Below are 23,737 nucleotides of genomic sequence, written 5' to 3'. Positions count from 1 at the left end.
GAATAAGGAACTAGGCCGGGTGAGAAGCTTCCGCTTGGATCTCGTCCGCACACCCTGCCCACTAGCCCCTAGTGAATATGTTTTCACAGCCAGGGAAGAGTTAAGTGTCCTTACTGCAGTTATGGAGAGGAAGCTGATGAAATATGGGCTCTCGGAACTCCAGGCCCAGCTGGCTTTCCTGTTTACACTTCTTTATACTTCCTCCTACCCCGCGGTGCGGAGAAACAAAACAAAATAACCAAATAAAACAAAAAAATCAAAATCAAATTGTTCACTGAGTGGTGGTCAGGCTGGCCTCAGAGGGAAAAGGGAAACTGCAGCCTTAATCTCTGGCTGCTGTCTGGGTCCTGCCCCAGGATGAGGGTGTACAGTCAGTGGGTGGCTGGGTGGAGGGCATAAGGATCTGGCCAGAGGGTGCTGGCCTGTAGTATAGGAAGGAGCCTGAGGCCTGGACCCAGGCATAGAAGGGAAGCGTGTGGGAGAGAAGGGAGAGGAATCCACCAGAGACGAGCAGCTTTCCCCCGAAAATGTCTTAGGGAAGATGGGAGGGGAGGACGCAGGTCCGAGGCAGAGGAGAGAGCTCCTTTGCCCCAGAAACCCCTTTGCACCTCGCATCCCTCCCGCACCTTGTTCCTGCTGGGGTTCAAGACTGTTGCCCAGAGAATCTGAAGTGGGGAAGAGGAAAGCCCAAAAGCCCAACTAGGGAATCTTCTCTAGGATCTGCTTAGAGCAGGAGACCCTGTAAGAGTTTGGGCCTCTGCAGAGGAAGTGGGCACCCCCTGCGACGGAGCTGCTCTTTGCCATTCCGGAAAATCTGTCTAGATATGCCCAGCAGATGTCCCTGGGCCATCAGCCTCACACACTTTATCAGAATTTGCAGAACTGACTTGGGAGGGGGCAAAAAAAAATTTCAGGGCCAGGCCTGGTGGTCCGGTTTTGGGAGGTAGGGAAGCCAGGGGCACAATAGGAACGGGGCTCCCTGGATTCCGCCCCTGCTGCACTTATCCTGCGCACCCAGCTCAACTCATCTGCCTTGTCCAGAGAGTCTGTGGAAGCTATGCTTAATTTTATTAGTATTTTGAATGGTGCTGGGGATCCTTCGGGAGCTAACCAGAGACTCCTTTCTAAGGGATCCAAATGCCCCATCCTTCCCAGGAAGACATATTTTCAAATCACGGGTGTGAGCCCCAAGCTCTCTGAACTTTTTGCTCTCAGAGCCTGTGAAGGGTCTGCAAGTCAGGCCTGGGCAGGAGTGGAAGAGCTCAGGGAACAGAATGGCTGCAGGAAAGAGAAGAGGAGAAGGTGGGTGTCCTGTAATGGGAAATGGAGGAGCTCTTGTGCCCCTCTTCTTGTCCCAGAGATCAGAAGCCTGTTAAGGCTCCTCATGTCCAATTCTAGGGACTATCCACAGGAGCCAGTAAGCTGAATCAGGAGATGGTGGGCTGGCGAAAGCAGGGGGTAGCTGACCCCAAGGATCTTAAAAATTGGGAGTCAGTTTGGTGAAGAAGAGACCTCTGGCTTTTAGAAGAAGGGTGACTTATCCCTAGAAAATAACAGGTCCCCTGGGGGTCAAATAGCAAAATCCATCTGGTTTGTGGTGCCACAAAACAAAGGGGCTTTTAAGAGTCTGGGAGAGAGAGAGGAGAGGCAAGGAGAGGAGAAGAAAGGGAGCACCTTTCTAGTTTTATCTCCCAGCTCCTGAGTCCCTTTTTTACTCCCTACAATTGGGGTCTGTGTTCTGGAGCAAGTTTTGTTTATGGAGACATTTAAACACCCAGCTCATGTAAGCAATGGAAGAAGCTCTCCCCTTACCCCCACCTCACTCCTGGCTAAGAACTGGGTTTGGGATTTGAGGGGATTGTCCCCCTCTGTTCATTCCCTTGACCTCAAAACTCTTAGAGCCAAGCAGAAGCATTGGCTGAAGACCAAAAGGCTCGAGTTGGATGCCCAAGCTCTGTGCTCCCCATCCCGGATGACCGTGATGAGGCCATGGAGAATGCGAGGTACCCCCTTTTCAGGAGGTTCAAAAATCTAAAAGCAAGACAGTGCCCCAGTGCAAGGCAGCCCACAGCAACTACGTTAGCCTTCCCGAGCTTTTTCTCAGCTCAGATGTAGATAAAAGTGCCCAGCGGCGCGCCCCCCACACCCCTGACAAATGAATGTCATAAAGTTTCTTTCCTGGGGGTGGGGAGGTGTCTGTCTGAAGATACCCAGCAGGGAAGTCGACCCCCACAAAGGGCCCTTCTTTCAGCAGTACACACCCCTCCTTCTTGCCCCCTAAAATTCTCAGGGCATTGAAGGAAACCATGCAAGCCCCCTTTCCCCGCAGTCAGACACTCCTGCAAATAAAAGCCAGGCACCCCAACCACTGAGGCCTTATCAAACCGAATGCCCCATTTCAGACAACCAGCTTGCCATAACTTGATGCAAAAAGCAGACTAAATTTCCCCCACTTGTTACCCTACAGCTCTGCCGGAGGCAAGATTTCATCCTCCAGTTCCAAGCCCCAAAACTGCAAGAGGAAAAAGCGAAAGCTGTAAGCCACTTACTGTGGTAGTGCCGGGCCTGGGCTGCCGTCACTGCCTTCTGGGCTGGGAGAGCGCTCACCTACCTCTGCCCCCTTCCCCACCACAGCGAGCAGTTAAAGTGTCACTTAACATTCTGGAGAATGTGAAATATACCGCGCGGTGTCAACTCCCCAAAACCATAAAACTAACTTTATGGACCTCACGTGACTTTCTCGAGCCAGTGAGGGGTATCTGTCTGACTTCTCGGCGATTTTTACGATCTAACTTCGAGATAAAACCCCTATCCATTTGACATCTAAATGTCATAGCGACTTTTGGGATAGTTTGCTATGGACAAAGGGGGACAAAGTCAAGGGGTGAGGGAGAAGGAGGGCCCAGTGGAGCCTCCACGACCCTCGGCTGCCTCCTTACCAACTCCCCTCCCCCCAAGTCCTGTAAGAAGTTGGGCCAAGCTGGAAGGGATTGACCGGGTAAGTGTTCAGACTTGACTCTTGCACTCAGGGTGGAGGCTGACTTGGATGGAGGAGGACTGGGCCCTGGCCCTAAGCCATTCAGCTGGTGGGGGACCCAGGGGTCTTCCAGGAGGGACCCCAAGTCATAGTCAAATGGAAGGTCAGTTGGGCCCCTGGAGAGAGGGAGCCCTTGATAAGTGTAGAGAAGACTGAGGTTGAGGGGAAGCCTTTGAAATTAAAGTGATTTTTCTTTTTTTGGACTTATTGGGTGGCAGAGCTGAATCGGGATTTGGACTAGGGGACAGAAGGGCTAGGCAGGCCTGTGCCACTCCTCAAAGGCAAAGACCCTACTGCTCAGCTCAGGATTTAGACCCAAATCACTTTCCCTAAGAGGTTTCCAAAGGCTTTTCTGGCTAGCTGGCAGAAGGCCAGGGTGGAGTCCAGCTCAGCCTTTCCCTTGCCCCAGCCCCACATGGGGTTTGGGGGCCTCTTCAGTCCCCTGTGCATGAAAGCCTGTACCCTGGTCCCAAAACCACTGACTAAGCCAGGGACTTGGGTGGTTGAGAGGGGCTGCTGGTTAGCATCCTGCTTTCCCTTCCCTATACCCTAGATCTATCAAGACTGGTCTAGGGTGTGCCAGCTGATGGTAGAAACAGGCCCCCAGAGAAAAGACAAGTGGAAGGGCAGTGGAGTAGGGGAGACATTTATTTGACTTCAAGGAAACAAATACCAAACAAATACCAAAAGCGAATCACTGAGACAGGCCCGGCAAAGGGAAAGACAGAGTCACACGTAGCACAGCGTCCACCCGCTCACTACAAATGGTCCTGGGAGTGAAATGGGGAGGAGGAGGGGATGGGTCTGACCCAGACTATCCCCATATTTACAAGCTTTGGGCCCTCTGCGCCAGACCCCTGGATTCACAGAGAAATACACAACACATTTTACACTGAGGATTACTTTTGTTTCCATACACTAGGAAACAAAACAAGACTAGGCCTTGTGGGGCCTACCCAGGCGGCAGGAACTTAAATCTCACTATTTACCTTCCCTCTTCTCCACTTCACCCCTTTGGTCCTCTCTGGCCCTTTCCCACCCCAGGACCAAGCCACTGGGAGACTCGGGCCTGGGGAGTGGGGAGGGAAGAGAAAAGGGTGGAAAGAGACACAGTCATGGACTCCATCTCCAAGGCCAGCCCAGCTGGGCCCAGCACTGCGGTACTACCCCACCTCAACTGCTGCCCCTTGGAGAAGTTTCAAGCTGAAACTCAAAATACAGCGATCATCCTTTTATAAATAAGTTAGAACACAGATGGGGAGGGAAGTTCACATTAAACATGCGAGTTTCTTTTCTTCCTCGGGGAAGGAGTGGAACCACAGACACGAACATTCAGAAACACTGGCGGATTTGGGGGGAGTTGAGGGGAGTGGGGAGCATGGAAGAAAAATAATAATATTATTATTAACAATAATAACAAGATTAACCAGTCCAGGAGGGAGGGAGCCACAGGAAGATCTAAGACCAAACGAAAAATCGTAACACAAAGCTGGGGCGAGGCAGGCTCCTGGGAAGTGGTCCCCAGCGGGCAGCGGCAGCGCCGGGAGGCTTAGAGGGGCCAGGGCTGGGGGCGGCACGGGCTCTTGGGCTGCCTAGGGCTCCTCCCGGCGGGCTCAGGGCTGGAAGGCGCTGCCCGCTGTAGCCAGGCTCATACTTTTCAGTTTGTTGTCTTTCTTCCACTTCATGCGCCGGTTCTGGAACCAAATCTTAATCTGGCGCTCGGACAGGCAGAGCGCGTGGGCGATCTCGATGCGCCGCCGCCGCGTCAGGTAGCGGTTGAAGTGGAACTCCTTCTCCAGCTCCAGGGTCTGGTAGCGGGTGTACGCGGTCCGGGCCCTTTTCCCGTCCGGCCCGGTCATATCTGGAGCAGACAGAGTAGCGCCGCAAGGCAACGTTATTCCGGTTAAGGGAGGGGGCACTGGGTGGGAGAGGGGCGTGGAGCAGGACCCAGGCGTCCCCCGGCACCCAGCTCACCGCAGCTCCAATCCTTCCCACTCCAGACGCCCGCATCCACGCTGGCTTTCTGCACCCCCTTCTGAAGCCCCCATTTGTGCCGGCAGCGAATGCGCCCGGCTTTGTCTCTTGCTCCCTCCCTGCGCCTCACCCTTCGCTGGGCTCGGGCGGCCGCTCGCCCCGGGAGGGAGGAGAGCGGCTGCACTTTTGCCCTGGAAATCTCGGTTTACTGCTCGCCCCTCCTTTGCTAGCGGCAGACTCAAAATTTCGGGGACAAGCAGGACCCTTCCTCACGTTACAGAAACCCCATCCTTCATCCTCAAGCTAGTACAGCTGGGCGAATAAAATCTAAGTCCAGTCCGGGAACACATTATTAAAAATACCCCTCTCCAACCCCCTAGCCAAAGCCCTTCTTTGGCAATGTCCCCCAAGCTGAGAGGGCCGTCTTAGAGACTTCTGGCCCTCTGGAAAAAAATAAACCTATATTTGAGGAAAAGCAAAGCTCTTCTCGCCCCCCGCCCCCAAACGCAGGGAAGGAAAGCCGAGAAGACAAAAAAGGGAGCGAGAGCGAAAATTACCATGGCTGATGTGAAGCTTCCTCATCCAGGGGAATATCTGCGGAGTCTGCCCCTCGGGCGCGGCTGTGGAGGTGGCCATGGGCTCTGGCTGCGCCCGAGCTAGGCTCGGGCTGCTTAGCTGGCTCGCAGCTTCCTCAGGCTCCGAGGACGCGCTGGCCTCGTCTATTTCGGTGAAATTGGCGCTGGAGCTGGCCGGGGTCGCCTGGTCGGAGGGGGACGAAGCAGAGGGCTTGGCGCCGTGGCTGTCGCCGTTGGTGCAAGGCAGGGATTCGGGCGAGGACAGAGAGCAGCTCGACGCCGCTTGCCTGAAGCGGGGCTCCTGGGCGGGAGCGGGGAAGGCGCGCGAGCTCTCGCCCACCGCTCCAAAGTGGCTGGAGGAGGCCGAGGAGCGGTTGACGCTGAGGTCCATCCCATTGTAATTGTAGCCGTAAGAGCCGGTGTGCATGGCAGCGGGATCCCTGTAAGAGCCGCTCAGAGAGCTGCCACTGCCATAATTTAGCAACTGATAGTCCGGGCCATTTGGATAACGCCCCGAGAAGGAGTTTACAAAGTACGAGCTCATTTGGGTGATTTTGGAGGGCTTGATTTGTGGATCGTGGTCGTTATAACCCTGTGCTTCACGATTTATGATGTATTAATGAATTATAGCGATGCACTGTACTTCGTTTTGCTATGTATGCGGCCAAATATGGGGGGGGTTGGAAGGGGGATGGGGGGGCGTTAGGGAGTCACGTGCTTTTGTTGACCAGTCGTAAATTCTCGCTGATGACCTCAAGAGGTAATTCATGCTCTATGGTTACAAATAATGACGATCCGAGAATCGTTAGGGCCGATTCAATGCGAGCCTCCGAGAGAGGGGGAAAAAAGAAGGGGGAGAAACAGGGAGAAGGTTGGCGGCGGCCTCTGAGCAGAGCGCGCCACCTCCCGGCGATCGGCGGGAGCGTGGGCCGCAGACCGCCATGGCGGCGACCGCTGCCTCCCTGCTGGCTTCCTGCGAACGTCTGGCGAGAAAAAACCCGGCCTAGGCTCACCCGCAGGGTTGCGTCTTTCAGAGGAGGGACCCAGTTGAGCCTTTACCCACTTTCTTGGTAGTGGGGTTAGTCTCTGTCTTTGTGTCCTTCTCCCGTCCCTATTATCATTTTAACTCTGAATGAGATGATCAAAGATTGAGTTGCTTTTCCCTTACTCTGGCTTTGTAAGTCTCACGAGTTGGGGCGGAAATTGGGCGGAGGGCTGTAAGATGTGTGTGAAAAGCAATTATTGCAATGGGTCTCCCCGGTGAGCTTGGCCTGGTCTGCTTCCTGATGGGGCTGCAGTAGCCCATCCAAAGAGTCCAGGCCCAGCTGGCAGGGCAGGGCTGGTCTGGGCCGAGAGTTCCAAGGAGAAGCTGTCACTTCTGTGCCCTTACAAGTTTGGAATCCTCTTCTTGGCCTCCTTCCCATCCTTAGTCCAGGCTGGCAGAATGGTAGAGCGGGATAGGGACCCCAGAGGAAGAGCGCAGCTGGGACTAAGGGGTTTAGTGGTGGTGGTGGGCGGGGGGCAGTGGCGGGAATCAGAGTACGTGGCTGTGGTCTGGGTGGAAACATGGTTCTTAGAATTTGGGATCAAGGCAAGAAAGACCCTTTCACCTCCTCACCAGATGCCCGCTATTGATTGGGAGGCCCCACTCAAGGCCCCTCGCTGGTGTCTGGGTAGTTTCAGAATTTGCCCGGAGCCTACGCCTTCCTGGGGAAGGGGTTCTGAGGACCGGGGGCGCCTTGCTGAGCACGCTGCACGGCCAGAGACCGCCGCAGCTGGGCCCTTTTGCCCGGCGGTATTTTCTTTAAAAATAAAAAAGGAAGAGTCAGGAGGAAGAAAGGAAAACACTATCCTCAGCTTGCCGCCTGGGTGAGGGTGAGGGTGGGGAGAGAATGGGTCCTTTTTTGGTTGAGGGGATGAGACTGAACTGCCCCAACCAATACCTGGCCTCCTGGCCTCAGGTCTCCAAGAAGCAGGAAAAAGTGCCCTTCGCATTCCCCTACTTGTCGCCGAACTCCTGCTTGAGGCAGGAAGGGGCACTTGGAGCCTTCAGCTGCGGGCGGAGAGACACCAGGTGGCCCTGGCTTAGTCTCCGGAGCCACTAGCTGGGAGCCGAGGGCCAAAGCCGGCAGAGATCAGGCTATGTGAGCAGGCCAAAGGCTGCGGGCGTCGGCGAGCAAGAGGACAGAAAAGCGCTGCTGAGGCGCGAGTCTCCGCCTGGCTCAGTCTCTGCAGGGGTTCCGGGCTAGAGGGCCTCGGTGGCCTCCCTCGTGCCACAGACAAACGAGGAAAGTCAGAGAATGAGAGGGAAACTGCCCTTCTCCGTTCCCAAATTCTGCACCAAGAGAGGCATATGGAGGACCCTCAGCACCCGCGAGGCGCGGCGCGGGAGCTTGGGCAGCACCGCTTCAGCCTTTTAGCTCAACTGTAACTTCCGAATCGTGTCGTGCCCGCTGGGCAGCCCAGAGCTCCTGCCTTTGCTGCGGAGTTTCCCGCACCGGGACGCTGGGGTGATGGTGGGGGTGGGGGAGAGGCAGGGGAGGAGCAGAGGTGACTGAGCGGCGAGTTTTTACGTCTTTATTATTATCATAATCATTATTAATAATATTAATATTACCGAAGTATTTCACGTCCAGAGCTAAGACAAGACTACAAACACAACACATAGAAAATTAATAAAATAGAACTTTGTTTTCTTCTGAGGCTCCTCTTCTTACTTCTAGGTAGTATGTGCTCCTTCCAGTGGCTTTAGGGGTGGGGTGGGAGAGAGGTCTGGGGCCAGGGAGTCTTCGAGGCCCCGGCTGAGGGGACTGCAAATCTACCATTGAACCGTGCACGGGGATATGGACGAAATGAGACGCGACACGGACAAGAGCATTTTGCTCTGCTTCCAGGAAACATCGAGTCTGCTCCTCCGTTCTCACAGGGGAGCCTGATCGAGCAGAGGCGGGTTCCGCGGAGATGAAGGGGCGCTCGGGGTGCTGAATGGGCTCAGGCATCTCGGCATCCCAGCACCCATCGAGCTCTGCGGGCGGGGGCGTCCAGGAGATCGCTAGGCCCCGCCTGTCTTGCGCTGGAGTGCAGATCCCCCGGGCCCCCGCCCGCAGAACCATCTTGGGGCTCCCCGATGCCCTCGGCTCCCCCACAGGCCTCTCCCTTCGCGTCCCGCCTCCCTTTCCAGCGCCTTCACTCGGCTGGTTTTTCTTCCTCCTCCTCGGCACTGAGCTGAGACGCGCTGAGCAGTTTGCTCTCCTTTTTCCACTTCATGCGCCGGTTCTGGAACCAGATCTTGATCTGCCGCTCGGTCAGGCACAGGGCGTGCGCGATCTCGATGCGCCGCCGCCGCGTCAGGTAGCGATTGTAGTGAAACTCCTTCTCCAGCTCCAGGGTCTGGTAGCGAGTGTAGGTCTGGCGGCCGCGCCGGCCGCTGGGCCCAAAGGAGGAACCTGTTACGCAGAAAGGAATGGCTGAGGCCTGGGGTCACCAGGGCCAAGCCCCCCCTGCTCCCTCGGCCCCCAAACATGGACTCTAGCCTGTCCCGAGATGCCCTCCACTCTTCCGGCTTCCTGCCCCCCTTTCTCACTCCTCCAGCGCCCCCTCCAGATTCTCTCGGGTCTCCTAGGCCTATGCCAGCGGTCTAGACTCTTGGTGGGGGATGGGAGGAACAGTTTAAGATCCCACCTGAGCCAAGGGGGAGGAGCTGGGGAAGCGCTGGCCAGGTGTGCCGCTTTCCAGTCGGATGTTTTCCATCCATCTGGCTCCCCCACCACCCTGTGACAGATTCCGGCCCTTAATCCTTAATGACGTGGATCGATCCATAGTCGGCACTAACGGCTCCTCACTTTCGTGTCCCTCTAATGGACATCAATTTGGGACGTAAGGCCAGCAAATAATCCAGCCTGAGACCCAGGCGCCTGCTTCCCCCTCTCTCTCCCTCCGCCCGCTCCCCCTCTCTCTTCCCCTTCTCCCTCCCTCCCTCCCTCCTCTGACTACTACCCCTTTCCTGGTGCCTCATCTTTCCGGAGCCCCCGACCCCCAGGGAAACACAGTCCGGGACAGACATCTCGCCCTCGCCAGCGTCACACCGCCCCCATTCCCATGACGCACTCCGTTTTTAATGGAACAGCCTTTGGGTGGGGGACCCGACCAGGGCTGGGGGCCAAAGGGGAGCCTAGCTAGTGACTGTGGCCGCTGCCCCCTTCCCTGACCCATAATCCCGGTGCTGGCCTGGCGCTCCTCCTAGCTCGAAGCGCAGCTGGGACTTTGCAAACTTTGTGACTCCTGAGGACGAGAGGACAGAGCGAAGACCCGTGCAGGAGCTCAATCCTCCCTTAGCTCCTCACTGAGCCCCACCCAGCAGCCTGTGGCAGAATGGAGGGGGGAGCTAGTTCTGTGTCCTGGAGGCGGGGGCCCGCGGGGGTCGGGGCGACCGGGGAAGTCTCACTCACTGTTGCACGAGTTCATCCGCTGCATCCACGGGTAGACCGGGGTGGAGCACTTCTGCTCCTCGGTCTCGCCGAACACGCTCTTGTCCTGCGCACAGTCGGACTTCCGCGGCTCGGGGTGGAACCGGGGCGGCTCGTCGGCGCCCGAGAGCGCGCAGGCCGACTCCTTCTCGCGGTAGAAGGCCGGCGCCGGCCCGTAGTCGCAGGGCGCCGCTCGGCCGTAGCCACCGCCGGCCGGCGGGTAATAGGACGACGCGGCAAAGCTCTTGTCCTGGCCGGGTCCCGGCCCGTACGGCGCGGGGTAGTGCCTCAGCGGGTCCGCATAGCCGGACGAGTAGAGCGGTAGCTGGCCCAGGAAGGACTCCTGCCCGCTGGCCAGAGTGACGGGGAAGGTGGAGTTCACGAAATAGGAACTCATTGGGAGGGGAGGCGCGCAGGGCCGCTGCTGCTCCGCCGGGTTTATGATTTGTTGTGTTTTATAGTCCGAGCGCCGCGCCTATTAGTAGTATATCTGAGATTGGGTTTTAGCTGAGGGGGGATGGCGAGGTGCCAGTGAGGGCCAGAAGGAAATACAACCATCTGATCCAACACTGACCAATGGCAGAGGCAGGAATTGTCAAATAGCACCCAGGAGGAGCGCAGCCCGCGCGAGGGACCCGCGCACAAACCTATCAACCTTTTTTTTTCCTCCTTCTTCTCCTTCTCCTTTCTCTCTCTCCCCAACAACACAACGCGGTCCTGTTCCACCTACGTAGTATCTGCGAAAGAGGCGTCTGTGCCTTTGGGGGAGGAGGAAGCGTTTGGGTTGAGACCACCCCATCCCCCAGTGATTAAATAAATATATCCCTCCCCCCCTCCTCGCAGGATAGGAAAAAGTTAATTGTATTTTCAGAAAAGTTAACCCCTGCGTTGCTCGAGTCCCATTCCCTCCCGGGAAGGGTGGGTAAATGTCCCAAATCCTGAATCTCAGTCTCCTTAGGAGACAACTAAAGGAGATTTGTTTCCAGGGATCTGTGTTGGTAGAAGGGCTGAAGAGTCCTCTGCTAATTAGCATCATCTTCAGAAAGAGAAGCAAAGAAGAAGAAACACTCTCCTTTCCAGGTTTTGAAAACCGTTTTCCTGTCTCTCAGATCTACTCTGTCTCTTACAAGCCTGTTTATTATTCCTGCTTTTCCACAACTCTTAAGGTCTGAGGGGCAGGCCAGAGCCTGCTGCCCAGAAGACCCAGAAGGCCAGGAAAATGGGAGGAGGGTCCTAGTCCAAGCTTCTCCCTCTGGCTCTGTGGCTAGGCTAGGAGCTTCATAGGAGGCTACTGCTGTCATTGCCCAGGACCTCCTGCCTGGTTCTAGTATGCCTTGCTCACTCTTGGCATGGGAAGGGGCACTGGGGAAAGATTAGTCCTCTCTTCACTTGGGCATAGGGAGAGGAGTGAGGGCCATCCCCGCCCAGCCCCCTACAGCCGAGGTTTATCTGATCCCTATCCTACCTGCAACTCTCACTCATACCCTGGAAGACATTAGGATATCCTATGCTACAAATTCTTAGGAATCAAAGATGTCTCAGTAAGTCCATACAGGGAAAAATATTCCTCCTCCAATTCCAGGTCCTCAAACCATCCTGATATTTGGTGCAATTAGAGACCACCAAGAGAGGGGCCCTCACATCTTTTCCAGTTCTTTCCAGAAGCTGCTGGTTCTTTTGAAAATTAATTATTTCCCAAGATTTGGTTTTGGTTAATTTTACAAGGAGGGAGAGGCATTTGGGTCCTCTTGGGGGTTCAGCAGGCAGCATAAAACAACCAGCCCGCATCCCATCTCCAGATGCTCACCACCCTTGTGTCTGTCTCTCAGCATCTCTACAGTCCCTCCCAGGTCTCATGTTTGTATCGGCAGCTCTGCTGTCATACAAGCTTTGGTGTGAAAGACTGTATGTCTCTGGCTCTCTCTCTTTCATCTAAGGAAAACAGGAAAATGAGCACTGGGGCCAGGCCAGAAGATTGAGACACAATGTGTTTGCAACATTCTAATACACATGCGGAGGTCAGGCAATAAAGGATGACAAACTTCAAACCTGGGGCCAGGGTGTGGGACACAATCTCACGATGAAGGATCCAGGTTGACACTCTGCCTTGTTCTTGGGTTCCTTTTTATGGGCCTGCTCTGTGCACTGAAGATGGCACAGACACTAGGGAAAGTGGTAGAGCTCGGGGGATGATGACCAAGGGTAGGAACTTGATTGGTTGCAAAGTGCCCAGAGAAGCTCCCTGAACTCAAGACAACCTCTAGGTTGCACCTTCATGACCAAGTGGTGATCCCTGGATGTCCTATCAGCCACTTCCTAGCCTGAGACTATGTATGAGGCTTTGTCAAGATTTAAGAAAACAAACTCAAGCCTCCTAATGATGGAGAGTCATAAATGCTCCAATCTAGTTGTGATCAGGCCCATTCCTAGAGAAGAACAGGGAACATTTGGTTAAGGGCAGGAGGTAGGGAGAGCGCCTGTGTGCACCTCCCTCCTCCACACCACTGAGGCTGGGCCTTGAGCCTCAGCCATCCCTCCTTCCTTCCTCCCTGGCCTATCCTAGTACTGGACAGTGTGGGCTTTCCTGTGGAGTCTGGACAAAGTGAGATGCTCTGAGGGAGGGAGCCTTCCCCTGTGATAGAAACAAGAAAATAGTCTCTTATCCCTAGAGTCACAGACCCAAATTAACCTCACCTCTGCAGGTTGCCTGTAGTGAGATGGAGCCATAAGGGCAGGCGCTGGGTGCCTGGAGTCCAGCATGAAAGGAAATAGCGCCTCATCGCTCTTATCTAAGCCCAGAGGTATTTATGAGCGTTTATTCGTCTGATCCGTTTGTTTGGGAGAAAGAGCAGGCAGGCAGGGCCCGGCCAGAGACCGCCTGGTTTCTGGAGCCAGAGCTCTACCAATGCGTCTGTGGTTCGGTCCACCGCCATCAGTCTGTCTCCAAGAAGGAATATGTAAATACACAGCGGGCACAGCCGTCTGCTGGTCTGGGGTGTCTCTTCCTGCCTCAAAGTAGCGTGTGCATGGAGAGGTGGATGTAAATGTGTACCAAGTCTTGAGTACACAACGGAAGGATTGCAAAGAAACCCCACTGGCAGGATTTATAATTGTAATTTTCTGTGCTCAAATCTGCAGTCCTATGGAGGCACACACATTCCAGCTCCCAGGGAAATGCCTAAGCTGTTTTCAGCTTGCGAGTGAAATTCTGTACGGGTAACCTGAGGGAGGTGTATTCGCCTGTATGGTGTGGAGGGGAGCAGGGACTGAGACATTGTCCAGGCTTCCCATTTCCTTGCAAAGGAAAGCTCCCCGAATGCCCAGCTCTTTGGGTTGTGGGCACCTTCCTCTACCCCACTCCCAGCTCTGGCTGGGATGGGGCAAATTAAAATATCTCGACCCAATTCTTTGCCTAGACTCTGTGAATCTCTGGGTTTGGGGAACATAAATGTTCCCAGAGGGAGCAGTGTGGCCGCCCCCATCCTTTGGGAGCTGTTTACATGGGACATTGCCTTAAAATTGGCCGGTACAAAGACCTCATTTCCATTATGCAAATGAGTGGCAATGTCTCTAATCTCGGGGGTAGGGGTGGCCAGCGTGCTTAGATAGCCCTTCCTGTTCCCTCCCCCCAGGTCCGCGGGCACCCTAAGAGCCCTGAAGTGTTTCAACCCCCTATACCAGCCGCCTTCCCCTCCCTACCTGTCCTTCAGACTGCCCACAAGAAAAAAGCTCCGAGGATCCCAAGACTTTCCGGGCGCGCTCCCTCAGGGACGGGCCTTGGAGCCTCCATAAAGTCACTCTCGCTGCGGAAAAGCTGAAAAGGCTGCTCCTCTGGCCCAGACTCACGAGGCGCCAGAGGCGCGGGGGACGCAGCCGCCGCTCTTGCCCCCCGGCACGGGCCGGCCCCTAGACCTCCGCCGCTCCCAGCTCCGAACCAGACCTTAGTAACACCTCAGCCTGCCTGGCACCGCAGGCAATTTCCTGGAGCCCTCGCCCAGGAACCGGGGCCACAGCACCTTGAAAAGAGCGGCCAAAGCCTCCTCCTGCAGCTTGAAAGCCCGAGCTAATCAGTAACCCGTGAGACAGGGGCCAATACTCAAACGCGGCGGCAGAGCGCGTACCCTCGCCCTCGCCACCCCCTTCTGAGAAAGCGGTCGGGTTAAGCGGGTGTGAGGGGTCCAGCAAGAATGGAAATCACAACGGTTTGGCTCCTTAATGATTGATCCCCACTCCCACTCCCAATTTTTCCCCAAAGCGTATTTGTGTCGATTTCGCTTGAAACGATCGAGAATGGGGGAGGGTACCCACACTATTTGCAAGCACCAACAGTTTCCGGAAAATTCGGCTCAATTCTTTCACCACGGACTCACCGGCCCAGCAACCGGCAAGACTCACCATCCAACCAGGAGAACACAGACCCGGTTTGTCTTTTGACAACCGAGTGGAACTGCCGGGGCCGGCGCCTTCCCTGCTGGTCCCCTCCCTTGGCCGTAAAGAAAACCAAATAAACCTTTAACAGCCTTGGCCTCGGATCTCCCGTGAGGCTCGGATGATCCCTTTTCGCGCCTGCTGTGTGTGTGTGTGGTGGTGGTGGTGGGGATCGTGACTCTGATCCCCCAACCCTTTGGTTCAGGCCCCCTGCCCGCGGGATGCAGTATTAGTCTTCTTTAAATACGCCCCAGAAAAAGCTGCTTCCCCAGCCAGCCGCCAGGTTGGAGCTGGGAAGGGCCAGGCGAGGCGGCAGAGGGAGGGGACACTTGTTGTTCCGTAATCCACACGCAGGACCAAGATACAGCAGAAAGCGACAATCTGGGCCCGAAGTCCCCGAATCCCGCGAACCTGAGCGGCCGGTGATCCGGGTGTCCGGCACGGTTCAGGCAGTGTCGCCGGGCTTGCGGCGCTGCAGCCGCATGTCTCCGAACGAACAGTAGATGGCAGCAAACCGCATAATTTGGGCCAGAGCAAACTGTCACACGGATGATTTATACCCCGCCAAGACTACAGGAGAAAAAAACCTATCGTCTGGGTGGGTTTGGTAATTGTTCCTTTGAGAATAGGGTCCAAGTGCCGTGGGTGCTGGCCGAGGACTCTCGCTACGCAGCTGAGGGGGTCTCTCCAGGCACCCAGTTCCCGCCTGCTTGGCTGGCATCTACCTGCGCCTCCTGGGACCCCCACCCCCCGCCCAAGCCACAAGTGGCTGCGTCCTTCTCCCACTTCAGGACTGAGAAAGCCAATAGTCCCCTACACATCCCGAGACCCCGCAATCCCTGGACCCTCAAAGGCCCAAGGCTTAACGCTCTGCACCTTGTCTTTAAAAAGAGAGAGGTAAACCTATTCTTGCAAACCAAATCAAATCACAGTCTCTCCTGCCCCCTGCACCCAAGTCGCTCATCTCTTGCTGGAAGCTTCCCCAGAAGCCTTCTCATTAAAGTCCTCACCTAGTGGCTTGCCTTCTTCCACCCCACTATCTACTTTAAGAATCTGGTCTCCTGCCCAACAGGAGAATCTCTTCTCCTCCCTCCCCACCCCCTAGGAGGCCTGACTAGGGAGTGAAATCAGGCGCCGGAGGGACAGGGCTAGCCATCTTAGCTCAGCTCCCTGCAGCTTTCCTGTCCGGACACCATAGGGTCGCCTAGTTAGGTTTTCTTTTTATTTTCTTCTCTCTCTTGTTTTGTTTACAAGCCTCAAACAACATGCTAACCATATTCCTCACAATCACCACATTTGGGTCCAGGGAAGTTTTAAGTGTTTCCACATCACACACACACATGGCAATTTTCTCCTCCACGGGAATCCACACACCCCATACCAATAAAACACAAGCAATTGAATCAATATTGCACAGAAACCAACATGCTGTAACCTACCGGTTTAAAAACCACAAAATTGTCTCCTTGAAGAGTGAGGCTCCCTCCTGCAGGAGTGGCGAGAGACCCGGGCATTCTCAGGCAGGCTTCCCAAGGGACTTTCCCTTGATCTGGGTGCCTCCACCCACAGCCCTCTAATTTCAGAAATGTCTCCAAAGGAAGATAATGTGCATTTCTGTTCGAGTTGTTCTTTCTGTGTCTCACTAGCTGCAGCCTCCTCGCCCCACCGGCCTCTGCAGAGATTCCAGGCCCTCCAGAGACCAGGACATCCCTCAGAGCCACCGCCCCTCGTGCCAATGCTGCCGGGAAAACGCCCATACCCGCACCGGGCAAGAGAACTGAGCGGGGTCAACTGGGGGAGACCGAACGAGGGAGGGACGGTGGGAGGGGGAGGGGGCGCAGACCCACAAAGGCCATAGCAAAGGGCTTCAGCGGGCGTCCTGAAGCCCAGACACCCCCATCCTCTTTCACAGCCCCCTTGCCTGAGCCTCTCCTCACAGCTTAAAAAGGCAACTTAGAGTTTGCATAGGGGGCCCCTTTCGGTTCCTCCACGCGTCCTCCCTGCCTTGGCTCTCCCTCCAGAAAACAGCCACCCCTCTCTTGGCCACCGAATTTCCTAGGAAGCCTTTCCCTGCAGTGCCCAGAGGTGGGGTTCAGCCCCATCTTGGAATGGGGGAGGAGAGAGAGCAACCCAAGACCCACCCCCTGCAAAATCGATGCAAAAGAATAAGAATTGTAGAATCTCCCTTACCTTTGCAGACCTTGGGATTTCTTTCTTCCGATGGAAAGGGGTGGGGAGGAAGAGGGGGAATAAAAAAGAGCGTTCGGTTTCTTCTTCATCTTCCAGATAATATTGTCCCAACCTGAGAGCCGTCGCTTCCCCTTCTCTGACTTGGGAAAGAGGGTGTTGCGTTTTTCTGATATTTGCATAGAAAATGGAGAAAGTTCTGGCTTTGAAAAATGGTATTAGGCTGCAGTCCTGGGCAGATTGTCCATTTACCCTCCATGATGACTAAATCCCAGATCAGCAAACAAATTAACTTAGAAATTAAAATTATTTTTGGTTCTCTCTTTTGTGTAATTCCCACCCCTCCTTCGCTCTCTCTCTCTCTCCCTCTTCTTTCCTCTCCCCTTTCTCTTCCTCTCTCTCTTTTGCTTTATCGAGCCGTTACTGAAGTATAAAAATATCAAGAGGCTGGAGCCCTGAAGGACGACAGTGCTCCGACCTAGGTGTGGTGTCCAAAAGAATGCTGCATTATAACCACCAGGGAAATGATAAAAAGTTCATGTTCACGATCGCCCGGCCACATGACCGGCGCCGGCCAATCGCTGGATTCAACCACTCATAAACTTCTATCACAAAGTTGTAAATTTTCATAAAACAACAAGGAATTTATTGCATTTCTTCATGGCTGCTCCACCAGCAACCCTTTTCTCAGTCGCCATCTTCTTTTCTTCTCCTTCTGGGTTTTTGGGGAAACCCAAATCTGAGAAAGGGTGAGATTTAGGGTACAGGAAATCTGGCAGAGGAGCCACAAGCGTCCGTCTGGGAAGGGGGTTCTTTTTGGAACCTCCCTATTCTCACAGGAGCTCTACCTCTCTCTTCTAGTAAAAATTCACCCAAAATCCTCTGCCCAGAGACTGTGCTAAAGCAGTTTGGGGGTGAGTCTGTGAGCAGCAGCTGCTGTCCAGAATTGTCACTTGCATCAGAGCAAAATGAGACCTTTAGTGCTCCCTCTCCCCCTCTGAATGCCCCCTTATTCCCAGCTCTATAGATGGCAGGACCCCCACCTTGTAGCACTGCGGGTGTGGGGACCCTAGGTCCCCTAGGGCCTAATTTTTGTTCCTGAAGGAAAGATGGCCTTGATGGAGGCCAAGGTAATCAGTCTAGTAGCTGCACCGCAGAAATAAGAGGGAAAAGGCAGATCCATGCCTCTCCTACCTAAATGCTGGCCTGCCCAGATTCCTCACGACAATTCCATGTGCTCTTCTGGGGGTTCTGTGGTCTTTAAAGGGGGAAACTGCAGGTTTAGGGGTTTTACTTACAAATTGAAATTAAACAGATTCTCCTAAAATGAGCTTCTCTTTCAACCCTCTTATCTCCTGTTGAGATGCCTGTTCTTTAAATCTAAATGATTCAGGGTTTATAATAAAATAAACACTAAAAATAAACTCCTCAGGTCCAGCTGTGTAGGTGCCTCCCCACGTCCCCCCAGATTTGCCTCCCTTAATCAAGCGGTATTTTGCAGCAAAAAAAAAGAAAAAAAATCCAGCAAACAAAATTCACCCCGTGTTCTCCAGGTGTCCTGAAATATCCCCGTCTTTATTTTTATTTTTTATTTTTTTAATTGGGCTAGTCAAATACAATAAACGAAATAACCTTCCCCAAAAAATGTTTTTCTTCTTTCTTTCTTTTTTCTGCACTACGGAGAGGAATCCAGTTTGCCAGTAGCGCGGAGAGCGGGCGGAAAGGCGCGGAGGAAGCGGCAGAGCCCGGCGGGTAACGGCCAAGCTCAGAGCGGCGGGTGCGGCCACGCTAGCGGGATAAACTCGCACTGCTCAGGCACCCGGTCTCGGGGCTTATCCCACTCACTCCATTTTTAAGTTGCATTTGGGACGCTGTGTTAACTTAGAATGAGATCGATTAAAATGAATGCAAGTAAAAAAATACAAAACAAAACTAAACAAAAAAAACACTGAAATAAAGTACCCGAATAGCTCTTGCAGAAAATGTTTGCCGAGTGAGTAGGGAGCCGGCCGGAGCGCCCTGGCGTTGGAGGCCTCGCTGGGCCAGGCGGCCGTCAGGTCTCGGCCCGCTCGCCTGGCCTCCGCCCAACCCCTCACAAGAAGGGGGGTGGGTCTGGGTAGTCACCTTCCTTTTCCTTCCGCTCTCCCTTCGTATGGGGCCTAGCACTTTGGACCTTAACTCTGTTTTGTGCCCCACGGGCGCCAACCAGCCACAGCCTGGTTTGAAGGCCTGGATGAGGAAGAGTTTGTAGAACTGTGGATGTTTTGTTTTGTGAATGTGAGCAACCGAGCATGTGGGCTCGAGCTCGTGGATGTGTTTATTTGGGGGCAAATGTGAATCTGTGTGTTTATATAAGCGCCAATGTGTGAATGTACATTGGCATGTATAAACGTTTCTGTGAGTGAGTGTGAATGTGTTTACTTGTGAGTGCTTGTGAACATGAGTGCATGTGTTCTGGGTATGGAGTTGTGATGTGTGAATGTATGTTTATTTGTGAACATATGACTTTAGGTATTTATGTGTGTTTCTATTCAACAATGTATATATTTATGTGTTGTCAGCCTGTAAATATATGTGACTGTGCATTTGTGTGTGTCAATATGTATAAAAGGATGTAAAGGAAATGTGTGATACCAGCATTCTCTAGCTGGCAGCTCCCACAGCAAGGATCACCAGGAAAAAGAGGAGATGCCAGCATACAAAGAAATGGGCCAGCGGCAGGTACTGGAGCAGAGGGGCACTGGATGCATAGCTAACTTGGAGCAGGGTTAATCTCCCAGCCTTACTGAGACACAGAAAAGAGGGTATTTGTTTATTTTTAAATTGTTTTATTTCTCAATTCTTCAGATACACACAGGATGTAAAGAGGATCACAGGGGCTGGCAGGAGCAAGGAGCATCAGACAGGCTAGGTGCACAGAGGAGACATTTGAACTAGTCAGTGGGTCCATGGAGCTCCCTAAAACCTCTTCAGTGCCACTACTGCCAAGGCCGGGGCTCAGAAGGACTGGGAAGCACATACACTAGTCCAGACCCACAGACCGCAAAGACAGCATCAAAGACGGCTTACAAAACAGCAAGATTTTACAAAGACCTTACAACAGCGACATAAAAAAGAGGGGGAAAAATACAGAAAGGTACAGAACAGGTAGATATGTCCTTCCCATATTGTACAAAACAAACCTTTCGGACTTTTCTATAGGTAGTATTTTTTTTTCAGTGTTAAACCAAAATTTCACCTTTTCGCCTTAAAATGTTTTTAACTGCTTTCCATTTAAATAGGGTTCACCCCCCCCCCCCCACTATTTAATTTAAGTTCCTGGTTCAGTTCCCAGAGCTAGGCTTCTCCCTCTCTCCCTTTCTAATCTCTCTTCCTCTGCTTTTTCTCTATTCCTCACTCTTCCTCGTCCTCCTCTGCCTCAGCCTTGTCCTGGCCGGTGGCCCCGGGGCCCGCGGTCTTGTTCTCCTTTTTCCACTTCATGCGCCGGTTCTGGAACCAGATCTTGATTTGTCTTTCCGTGAGGCAGAGCGCGTGCGCGATCTCGATGCGCCGCCGCCGCGTCAGGTAGCGATTGTAGTGAAACTCCTTCTCCAGCTCCAGGGTCTGGTAGCGTGTGTAGGTCTGGCGGCCTCGCTTGCGGTCGGTCCCTGCACACATTAGAGGGAAAAATCAGTGCGTGTGGAAAAAGACACGAGAGTGCCCACCTCTCTTTTAGACCTTGTGTGTGGTTTGCATTGGGTAGTTGGAAGAGCCCATTTTCCCACTAAACCGAATTCTCACTTTCCATACCCCAGCCTCTGCCCGCCTTGTCTCTCAATGTGCAGATTTTTCTACAGGCTTCCCAAAGCAGGCATTCCCATTTTCCACCTGAAGGCTTCCAGCCGAGGGCTTCTGAACACAAGATCTAAGCTGCTTGCTATTGGAGGCCTTGCACCTAGGAGGTGTATGTGGAATGAAGGGAGGCTGATCTTCCCTGGCATGGTGGGGAACAAGACCCCAAGCCTCCTCTTGAAGATGCTGACTCTGATGGTCTTTGAGGTGGAGGGCAATGGAAATCGTGCAAGTGACCCCAGACTGGGGCTCTAGGCCTGGCCTGAGTACTCTTCCCGAAAAGAAAAGGAGCCAAAAGAGCCTCACCGGTTCAGTCAACCCCACCACCCCCTGCCTGTTGTGGAATGAGGAGGAGGAGGTGAAAATTTGCAGATTTCCTTGGAGTTGGTCTGAGAGCAGCTGCCCTCTGATGACTATTTTCCAGTGAGTGTCTGAGGTTCAGACAGGGCCAGGTTGTCTTGCCTGACCATCTGCCCAGACAACCCAGCTCTCCAAAGCAATCTGTGGGCCTCCAGGAAGGCACAGGGGGAGAGGAGAGACAGTAGAGCAGGTTAGGATAGAACCTGAAGTATCTGGGTGCTGGGGACTGTAGGGCAGGGAGAGCTTCCCAGGTTAGGCCTAAAACCTGGAGGAGGCTTGGGGGAGGCTGGACTGGGGGAGGTGCTGGTACCAGCCCTGCTGGGAAGGAGCCAGTGAGAGGAGGGGCAAGGGGCCCTAATTTCAAGCCAGATAAAAGCCAAGCTGAAATGTTTACGAGCAGAAAAATTTCGGCTTTGATAAATCAACTGGAAAGGCAGTTGAATTATGGAGCAGGTAATGGGGATTGTGACCACCAATACTGATAGTTTAAGAGCTGGCTTCTCCTGGCCTTCAACCCTGGCTGGATTGGAAGCCTCTGACCACACATCTTGGGCCTTCTGGACCTTGAGGTTGGTCCATGACTCCAGGGCAGCATTAAGAAGGATATCTGGTTCAGGCTTATCTTAAGACCTGGTCTCTTTGGGTTACTGCAGCAACTGGCTCAGTGGCCTGTACCCCCTAACTCTTGGTTTGGCTCTAGAGAGTCCTAGAAGATATTCACCCTATGAAATACCTGCAAATGTGTCGGCCAGTTCTCCAGGGGTGCTTAGGAGCCCTAGGAAGGGTACCTGAGGAAGCCAGCTATACTCCCTTGAGGGCTCTGTCCTTTCTCTAGTTCTCCTGTCTCCCACTTCCCAAGTTCACTGGGGGGTCAGGAGCTTCATCTCGGCTTAACCCCCCTCTTTCCACCTGCCTCTCTGGCTCTGTATCCCTGGCTCAATCTTCATCTCTTCTCATACCCCCTCCTCCCCCTAGGCCTCTTGAGCCCACCTCTAATTGTCCAGAAGGGAATAATGGGGGAGCGGGGTTGGCTGGGAAGGAAGGGGGAGGGGAGAATTGCTCAGCGCTGCGGCCCCCTCCCCCAGACCTTATCCGAGCTGGGGCTGGGGGACACACCCGGAGCTGAGATCCCCGGTGGGGAAAGGGAGAAGGGGGGGGGAGACCCTAATGGCTATTCTCTGCAAACCCCAGCCTTCCTCCGCAAGACAAACGGCCTCCTCTCCAGCCCGTGCCGCCGCGGCTGATAAATATTTAAAGCTAAAAGGCCGAGAGGAAGGGTGGGGGTCCGGCTGGGGGCTTGGAGCGCTTCGGCGTCGGCGAAGAGAGATCCGCCAGGGAAACAGAGCGATCCTGGGAGCACCAAGCAAAAATGGGGGTGGGGGCAGCGCGCGGGGCCGTGGCCGGGGGGGGGGGTGCCGTGTCCCCAGGGCCGACCTCCTGCCGGGAGCACTCTAGACGCGAAATGGGGCAATTGGCCGGGAAGGCGGCGCCTGCCGGGGAATGGCCCCAGCCACTGCCACTCGGGACGGCTCGGTGCGCGGCGTTACCTGAGCTTCGCATCCAGGGGTAGATCCGGAAGTTACTCTCGGCCGCCAAGTCCGAGTCCCTCTGCTCCTTGGCGCCCGCCGCCTTGGCGGAGTCGCCGGGACACACCCCGGAGAGGTTCTGCTCAAAGGGCGCGCAGTGCATGTTGAAGGAACTCGGCTCGAGCCCGTAGCCGGCAGCGTAGACACCGGCTGCACTCTGGCCCGCCATGCCCCCCCCGCCGGGGTACAAGCCCTGCATCGAGGCGGCGAAGGAAGCGCCCGAACCAGCTCCATAGCCCGGGCGCTGGGGGTTGGAAGCAAACGCACAAGAAGTTTGTTCGGGGAAGGCTCCAGTAGCGAAAACCGAACTTGCGGCTGGATATTTAGAAAATAAAGCATTCGCATAATACAATGAACTCATAATTTGGCCGGATGATTTGTAGGCAGGGACGTTTTAGTGTCGGTTTTACGAGATTCCTTGATATATTACAGAATTAGAGTCCAGATTTACACCAAAAAGGACCCCCTTTTTCCTCTCCGGACCACGTGACCTCGCCCACGTGACATCTCCTCCGCCAATGGCAGGGCAGCCTCCCCACGGCTCCCGGTAATGTGGAAAAAATTGTGTGGCTTTGAATTTATAAAACATGATCAATAATGAATGGGAAAGCCAAGCCCTGTGGATTGGGGCTGGGGGCTCAAGGGCCGCTGTCGACCCCTGTGAGCTGGTGGCAGCTTGAGGGCGAGATTTGGGGAGGAAGGGATTGAGTGGAAGGGAAAATAACCTTGGAGCGATCTGTGTTGTTACCCCCACCCAACCTCCCAGCCCGTTACCCAGCCAGAAACAAACGCAGGGATTGCACGCAAGTGGGTGGGTTGGTGGGTGGAGACAGGTCAGGTCTTTATTAATCCGGACCAACGCAGCCTAGCGGGGCCTTTGGGGGAATTTAGTCCAGTTCTCCTGAGGTGAGGAACGAGGTGAGCCTGGCCACACGGCTCTCTCGGTGCCCCAGACACACGGGCAGGGATGGAGCGAGGTTTCGTGGGCGTTCCTCTAGGCGCGGAGTCCAGCCTACGGGTGTTGGATACTGAGGTTTCTGTGGCTAACAACAACAAAAAAAACAAAAAACAAACGGCTTGAAAATAAACTTAAAAAGGAAGGGGTGGGAAGAGAAAGGAAGGGAGGCGGACGGCTGGGTACGCTGTTCTCCTGGTTCCGGAAGGCGAATGCCTCAGTTAAGCTTGGCTGCGAGTGGGAGAAGGAAGGCAGTGAGGCACGAAATCGGTCCTGGAAGAAGGAGGCCAAGTCCGGGATAGAGAAAGGCAGGGAAGAATATCTTCCCTCTCCTGCTC

At 54.3% G+C, this 23,737-nt stretch overlaps 3 protein-coding genes across 6 annotated transcripts; all 3 read right to left on the bottom strand.

The window, feature by feature from the left end:
* Positions 1–3,667: 3,667 nt before the first annotated feature.
* On the bottom strand, positions 3,668–8,084 carry HOXB5 (homeobox B5). The gene is made up of 2 exons (XM_017650467.3): positions 5,569–8,084; positions 3,668–4,898 (listed from the first exon to the last, which is right to left on the bottom strand). The coding sequence occupies exons 1-2, from the start codon at positions 6,128–6,130 to the stop codon at positions 4,651–4,653; spliced, it is 810 nt and encodes a 269-aa protein (XP_017505956.1). The 5' UTR covers positions 6,131–8,084; the 3' UTR covers positions 3,668–4,650.
* Positions 8,085–8,149: 65 nt separating this feature from the next.
* Positions 8,150–17,114, bottom strand: HOXB6 (homeobox B6). Of its 4 annotated transcripts, none has more exons than XM_073235490.1 (3): positions 16,671–17,114; positions 10,035–10,527; positions 8,150–9,032 (listed from the first exon to the last, which is right to left on the bottom strand). In XM_073235490.1, exons 2-3 carry the CDS (start codon positions 10,447–10,449, stop codon positions 8,773–8,775), a joined length of 675 nt encoding a protein of 224 aa, XP_073091591.1. In that variant the 5' UTR covers positions 10,450–10,527; positions 16,671–17,114; the 3' UTR covers positions 8,150–8,772. The 4 variants fall into 4 exon arrangements, with proteins under 4 accessions (XP_073091591.1, XP_073091589.1, XP_073091590.1 ...); XM_073235488.1 differs by having other exon boundaries at positions 10,035–10,810; positions 16,671–17,113; XM_073235489.1 differs by having other exon boundaries at positions 10,035–10,559; positions 16,671–17,113.
* A 2,360-nt stretch (positions 17,115–19,474) lies between these two features.
* Positions 19,475–22,926, bottom strand: HOXB7 (homeobox B7). Its single transcript, XM_036999134.2, has 2 exons — positions 22,406–22,926; positions 19,475–20,314 (listed from the first exon to the last, which is right to left on the bottom strand). Exons 1-2 carry the CDS (start codon positions 22,803–22,805, stop codon positions 20,061–20,063), a joined length of 654 nt encoding a protein of 217 aa, XP_036855029.2. The 5' UTR covers positions 22,806–22,926; the 3' UTR covers positions 19,475–20,060.
* Positions 22,927–23,737: the final 811 nt, after the last annotated feature.

Source organism: Manis javanica, chromosome 4, assembly GCF_040802235.1.
Source record: "Manis javanica isolate MJ-LG chromosome 4, MJ_LKY, whole genome shotgun sequence".
Lineage (NCBI taxonomy): Eukaryota > Metazoa > Chordata > Mammalia > Pholidota > Manidae > Manis > Manis javanica.
This window is presented reverse-complemented; position numbering and strand designations above follow the sequence as displayed.